At 34.0% G+C, this 6714-nt stretch overlaps 1 protein-coding gene across 2 annotated transcripts; it reads right to left on the reverse strand.

The window, feature by feature from the left end:
• Positions 1-2300: 2300 nt before the first annotated feature.
• On the reverse strand, positions 2301-6364 carry LOC21390701 (protein gamma response 1). Of its 2 annotated transcripts, none has more exons than XM_010092464.2 (3): positions 6329-6364; positions 3277-4501; positions 2301-3041 (listed from the first exon to the last, which is right to left on the reverse strand). In XM_010092464.2, the coding sequence occupies exons 2-3, from the start codon at positions 4499-4501 to the stop codon at positions 2344-2346; spliced, it is 1923 nt and encodes a 640-aa protein (XP_010090766.1). In that variant the 5' UTR covers positions 6329-6364; the 3' UTR covers positions 2301-2343. The 2 variants fall into 2 exon arrangements, with proteins under 2 accessions (XP_010090766.1, XP_024017702.1); XM_024161934.1 differs by lacking the exon at positions 6329-6364 and adding an exon at positions 6146-6253.
• Positions 6365-6714: the final 350 nt, after the last annotated feature.

A 6714-nucleotide genomic window follows, 5' to 3' on the forward strand; every position in this document is an offset into this window, starting at 1 on the left:
GATACCCTAAAATTGATTTTTGAGACATAAAATATAAATTATACCTTTCTCACTAATTAACAATAAATTAGTAATTGTTTTTAAAAAAAATCTGAAAATACTTGAACCCATTTAAAAATTAAAAAATCAAATAAATTAAACTGTTTTTAGAAAATCTTTTTAATGTTATTAGACCGTTAATACCCATTGTATATTTAACATTAAAAATTATGATATAATATGTTATTTTCATTTTTGCTCTAATGCATAATACTATTTGAAATGTTAAATCTACGTTTGCTCATAATCATTAAGCTTTTAAAGTTGTAAAGTAAAATTTTATTTTTTAAATAATTAAAAAATACAAAAGTTGCGATAATTACATGAAAAAATAAGCATTTTAACAAATAGTAAACAAATGATAAATTTTTCATATGCTATATTTAATGAGAAATTTACCACAAAGTATAATATATAAAAAATTTAACACAATAAATAACATTATATTAGAGAATATTTTTTATACTCAAATACTAAATTTACAACCAGTACATTTATATAACATTGCGTTGAAGTTCTTGGTTTCTATTTAAATTTATGAAAAGGACAGTTTGAGAGTTATATATCTAAAAAATCGATCTCAAGATATTACATTTTAATATTATTAAAATATAAAATACCAGCCAGATAAAGAAATGTATCAAAATGATCTTATCCTATGTGAAATTATTAGAAAAGCAAAGGTCAAAGTCATCAGACCCAATGCATGTTTCTCTGCACCTCCTCCTTTATTTCGCTGTTCCTACCTTTTAACTTAAAATCGCATTTTTCTACCCAATAAAAACTTAAAATTCGCATTTAAGAGTCCAAACTAACTCATGGCACACGGTAGCAAATAAAAACGTGATTTTGCTACCATGCGCGAGAGAGATTAATGGATCTTGGATTGGAGGTTCTCAGAACACAGACATGATGTAACGGTACAAAATAAAAAAGATTTCAAAAAATAAAAAATAAAATAAAAAAGATTTGGATATAGAGTGATTCCATTTACGTGGTTGGTTTGATTAATTCTCACAGTTTCCTTGGAGATTCAAAGCTCGTTAGTTGTTAGCGCGTTGCCTTCGGGCAAATGGACTATTTTTTTCGCACATCTTTAGGGAGGGAAACAAAGTGGTTGATAAAGTGGCTTCACACCCAATTAACCGCATTGCCATGTAATTTAATTAGATTAGAGACTCATATGATCATGTAATTTAATTAACTGCATTTTATCACATGTATGATGTTTGTTTGGACTAATGAGGACACAATTATACTTACTCCTCCATAGTTTTTACCAATGCTTGTTGATTAAAATTCTCAAAGGAGAAATGAGATTAGAGTGGATGAGTCTAAATTTTTATCTTTTATTCTTGATTAATACATTTTTAATCAAAAAAAAATATTAATCAAGAGTAAAAGATAAAAATCTAAATTCACTCACGCACTCTTAAGAGTAAATTCAATAATTCTCTCAATTCTCAGTCCTCATTCTTCTCAATTACACATTGCGGCCCCTATTATACGTGCTTATGCTAGTTGTTTCATCTCGTCATTTCACTAATGCAAATGCATATAACTTCTCCAAATTTATGAGGCCCTCCTTTACTCTTACTTTTTAAATAGACAGATAATTTTTTCCTCTCTGTTTATAGAGTTTAATTTTGGCAAAGTGACTCGAAGCTATGGTTGATTAGCCTCAAGAAGCACCACTGCTTAAAAATCCACAAATCTTAAATCATTTTTGTGGCATCTCTTGAGGTGCCATAGAAGATGACTAATATAACCACATGATTGTAATTTGTGATGAGTTTCTGGATTTTGAGACTCAAATGACAATGAATTCGAATGTCAAGAATCTGCAAACCATTCGGTCAATCTGTATTTTTCTTTCCTTTCAGAAATCTGTCTCTGAATCCGAGTTCTTTGTTCTCAACCTAGAACCTTAGATGAGTTACCAGCCAAAAACGAACAACAATAAGTTATATCACTATTTCTTCAGTTACATTGACATTCTTATTCGACCTGCATATAAATCAACGGGCAAATGACAGATGAAAATGAGTTATTTTTGACAAATCCAAATATGTCCCTAGCTTTCATTTAAGGCCATGAAATTTTTACAAATGAAGTTTCTTATCAATGCCAGAAACATTACATAATAAAGTATTTAAGGAGATTAAGGGTCCGTTTAGTACCTAGATTCATTCCCTGATTCGAATCATGATTCGTGGTTCGCTACAGTATTTTCTCTCACAAAAAATACACGTAAATCGAAAATAATTCTAATCACATGATTTGAATCCATGAACCAAACGGACCCTAAATTTCTGATTCAAATCCGATATTCCAAAATCCTTCGGGAGTCATAGGAGGAGCATACCTATACCGATGCCTAGAAACGCCTTCATGGTGTTCACAGCGGATATTATTACCATCCTTACCTTCATCCCCGCAAAGAACAGCATCGTAGAACTTCTTACACTGCCTGCATTCAACTCCTTTCAAATTCTCCCGCTCAGCTTTCTTTCTTACAGGCTCCACAAATTTGAAACCTTTTTCTCCTCCGATACTGCGAACAGGCGTGTGACGCTTTTGTCGATTTTGATTAGCACTCACATCCTGCGTCTCATCATCTGAACTATCAACATTCACATCTTTAGGAACTGGGACTGGAATATCGCGAGATTCTTCTCTGATCGTTTTATTCATGTTTCCTCTGATGTTTTCCAATGGAGTGCCAAGAAAATCATCATGCGGGTCATGCCCATTTTGGCCTTGGTGAGACCTGGTAGCTCTCCAGCAAGATGCAGGCCGCTTTGTACCGACTAGTGGAGCAGATTTCAAAGTGGAAGGACACTTGGGCGCAATAGGAAAACTATAAGTCGGAGAAAGGGAGCTCGAGTCTTGAACTACCTCATTCCCATTCTTTTGCTCCAAATCATTGTCAGTAGTGATTTTCTTCACTTTGTCGCCGTCACATGCAGTTAGAGAAGTGTCTTCACATTTGCCTTCAAGATCTACAAGCAACAGATGAAATGTCAATGGAATGTCTACCCATGGGAAAGTGCAAGAGAATATGGGATTAAATCCTGTTATTTTCTCGATGTAATAACTGAGTTCTTAATGAAACTAGATCTCAATTGGATCTTGAATATCCCAAAAATTGAACCACGATAAGACCAACAAAATAGTAAGCACAACATGTGCTTTAATGTACATAAGGAAAATGAAAAAGAAGCAACGAAATCTTACCCGGCGAAGTTATTTGATTCCAACTATGATTTAAAGAATCAGGTTCATCTTGTAATTCCTGTGGGGAGAGCATACTTTCCTTAGTAAAACCCAACTTTCCACACAGATAATTGTATTGTGATTTAAGCGTTTTGTAAGCATTAATGACATCCCTCCTTTTCTTCTTCTCGACTAGTAACTCAGATGTTTTTAATTCAATCTGTTCAAGTGACTTCTTGTACAAATCGCTTGCTTTAGTCATCTCATTTTTCCTGCTTCTGAGATCCGCCTGAAGTTCATTAACTTTCTCCTCCAAGCCGTTTATTTTCTCCGGAAGCAGTTTTTTCTCTTTCTCGCTCTCCTCCAATGTCTTCAACCTTTCAAACCGATTAGAATTTGTTTTCTGATGTAAATGGTGTTGCGGCCTCCTTCCCTCAACTTCTTCAGGCTTTTCCTCGAGTTCTTTTTGGAGATTACAAACTGCTCCTTCCAAACGTTCCAGCTTACCTGCAAGTACTTTTTTCTCCGTTTCTTGATCACGCAAATTCATTATCTCTAAAGCCAGTGATTCAATCTTCTTGAATAAGTTTGCTTTTATTTCATTTCCTTTGTCTACTTCTCCAATCTTTTCTCTGAGCTCCTCTTGGAGCTCATCAACCTTTTTCTCCAGGTGATGCAGTTCTGAAAGAAGAACATCCGTCTTTTCTTCATACTCTTTCAGTTGTTTTTCTTTGTTGACAGTCTCAGAGGCTTTCAAATGAATCAACTCGAGTAAGCTATTTCGCAATTTCATTCCCTCATCAATTTCCTTGGACTTCTGTCGAAGGTTCAATTCCAGCTTTTCGACTTTATGTTGCTTACTTTCTAATCTGGCTAGTAATTCACAATTCTTGTCTCCTAGTTCCTTTGCACTCCTTGCTTTCTCAAGCTTCAGAGACTGGTTCTCCTCAAGTGTTTGTTGCTTTTCAAGGTTGAGTCTTTCTATTTGGAATAAGAGATCACTCTCCTTCTCTTTCCATTCAATATCTGCTGCTCTCCTGGCCTCAGAAACTTTCTGCATGAGTTTAGTTTTTGATTGGAAATTTGGGTAGAGCTGACTGCAGAATATGTATTCAATTTGAGAGATTCTGTCTTTTGCTTCCTGAATTGTGGCAACCAGTATGGTACTAAGCCCGGAGACGTACTTCAGATCATCATTTTCAGTGGGAGAACCTAGTTTTGGAGAGTTTTGAAGCTGTTCCTCCATCTGTGAAATGATTATAGAAAAAGAAAAAGGGAAAGTAAAAGGGTAGATCATCTAAATATTAAAAAATCAAGTTGGAATGAAGATAATTAGTATGTATCAAGGTTATCTGAGTTTGGAGATAAATCTTTCCCCAATGAAGAAAATGAAAGATAGGGAAAATCAGAAAACTCCATTACCAACATGAAAAATGAGAAAGCCCCGCCAAAAAGAGAGACTCCAGGTTATAGACTTGAAAAACTTAGGCATCATTCATTTCACCGATTCGAGTTTTCAGTTCAAAATTTCTACAGTTAAAAGCTCCTAGAAAATGTCACATCTAATTTTTCTGCTACAGTTAAAAGCTCTCTAAAAATATCACATCTCAGCTCGAATTGAAAACTTGAATTCGTGAAGCAAACGAGGCCTTAGAAATTGTAGTTTAGAGCAAGCATGGAATAAGTGTTATTTGAGAAAATAGACACCAGTAGAAAGGACTTGAGCAAGTACTTAAGTAGAATCTTAGGAAAGAACACCCATTTATATTGAATTCTCCACATGAAAAGGCAAAACAAAAAGGAGAAGTCTTAATGAAGAATCAAGGATGTGACCAGGAACTGACTATATTTAAGAAACAGAACAGAAAAGGCTAATAGATACCAACTTAACCCAACCCACAAGGTCTCTACCCATGACTGTCTATCAAAGTGTGTTCAGACTTCTTTGATATTGCTTCTTGGAAGCAGCTTTTGGCTTCATGAGTCCAAACCTAATTTTAGCTTTTGATATTAGCTTTTGGCTAGAAGCTCTGCAACTTTTCCTATAGCTTCAAACCTAATTTTATTTTATTGCTATTAAGAAATTTTAAAAATAGTTTTCATTCATTCCACTAAGCTTTTTCAAAAATAGACGACCACCCTAACTCAAAAGCCATGGTTTTTACTTATTTTCTTCAACCGCCTAAAATCTATGCTGAACAGGCTGCAGTCGTGCCCGACCTGCAATTAATATGAGATCGGTTTTACATGTTGAAACAAATTCCTTGTGAGTTGTGACACCACTGATGCCCAAAAGGAAAAATGTTCTTCAAAAATACGAAATTAAGTAGAATTGCTTCTACCCTTACCCCATTTACGAAAGCTTCACCAAAATTTTATAAACATGATTCTAGCATTTCTATTGCTTATTAGTAAGTTCAAATATGATTTTATCCCCTTAAGCTCTATCAAAAATAAGACTTTAAACAAAATCATGCATTTACTCAAATGTAAGAAATCATAGCTTTTACTTTTGGATTCTACTTATTGGTTTATGTTTCATATCTCTAAACAAACTAAATCAGCAAGAAACAATAATGAGTGACATGTCTGCCAATGGAGCATCAAACTATAGATTCAAGTGATTTTCTTTTCTTTTCAGAGTAAATTACATCAATTAGAATTTCTCCTACATTCCTAATCTACATAGAAAGTTTTCTTTTGACCTAAAAGTAGACGAAAATCTCAGATGCGCTACGTAATGCCAGGAAAAGGAATTCCAGAAGAAGTGAAGCGAAAATTGAAGAGAAACAACAAAATCACATTTCTCGTAACCAAATCGCTAACTCGGATACGGATCATTAAAATTGAAACTAGAGACTTGAAAAATCAGTAAATAGATGATGTTCACCTTCGGCTTACAAGCAATTTTTGGGGAGAGGTGGAAAAGAAAACGCAGAGAAAAAATCTCTAATTAAAGTAGCGAAGGCAGTTCGGTGTTTTCCTGATTTCTCTTCAGTTTTCCAGAGAAACAAACAGGTAAAAAAAAAAAAAAAAAAAAGGAATGAAAATTTAATAAGAGAAATGAAATTACCTGAGAAATGTAGAGCGCTCTGTCTCTCTCTCTCTGCAGAACTTTTCGTTTCGGTTTTTGACGTCGTTTGTGGTTATATAGAAGAGGAAAAGATAAAACGTCGTCGTGTTAGCTATGAATGGAAAAATGAAAACGCACGGGAAATAAAAAAAAATAATGCCTCGGGGGGAGGATGGGTTTGAATTAATCGTATACAAATCGTAAAAACATGACTTAATAGGGGCAATTATAGTGCATTGTAGATATTTATTTTCATTAAGTACATTTTGATTTAGTGTCCGTTTAGTTTATGGATTAGAATCATGAAATTAGAATAATTTTCAATTTACGTGTGTTTTTTGTGAGATAAAATACTGTAGCAAATCATGAACTATAATTCGAATCAG

The sequence above is a fragment of the Morus notabilis genome, unplaced genomic scaffold (genome assembly GCF_000414095.1).
Source record: "Morus notabilis unplaced genomic scaffold, ASM41409v2 Scaffold938, whole genome shotgun sequence".
In the NCBI taxonomy this organism is placed as follows: Eukaryota; Viridiplantae; Streptophyta; class Magnoliopsida; order Rosales; family Moraceae; genus Morus; species Morus notabilis.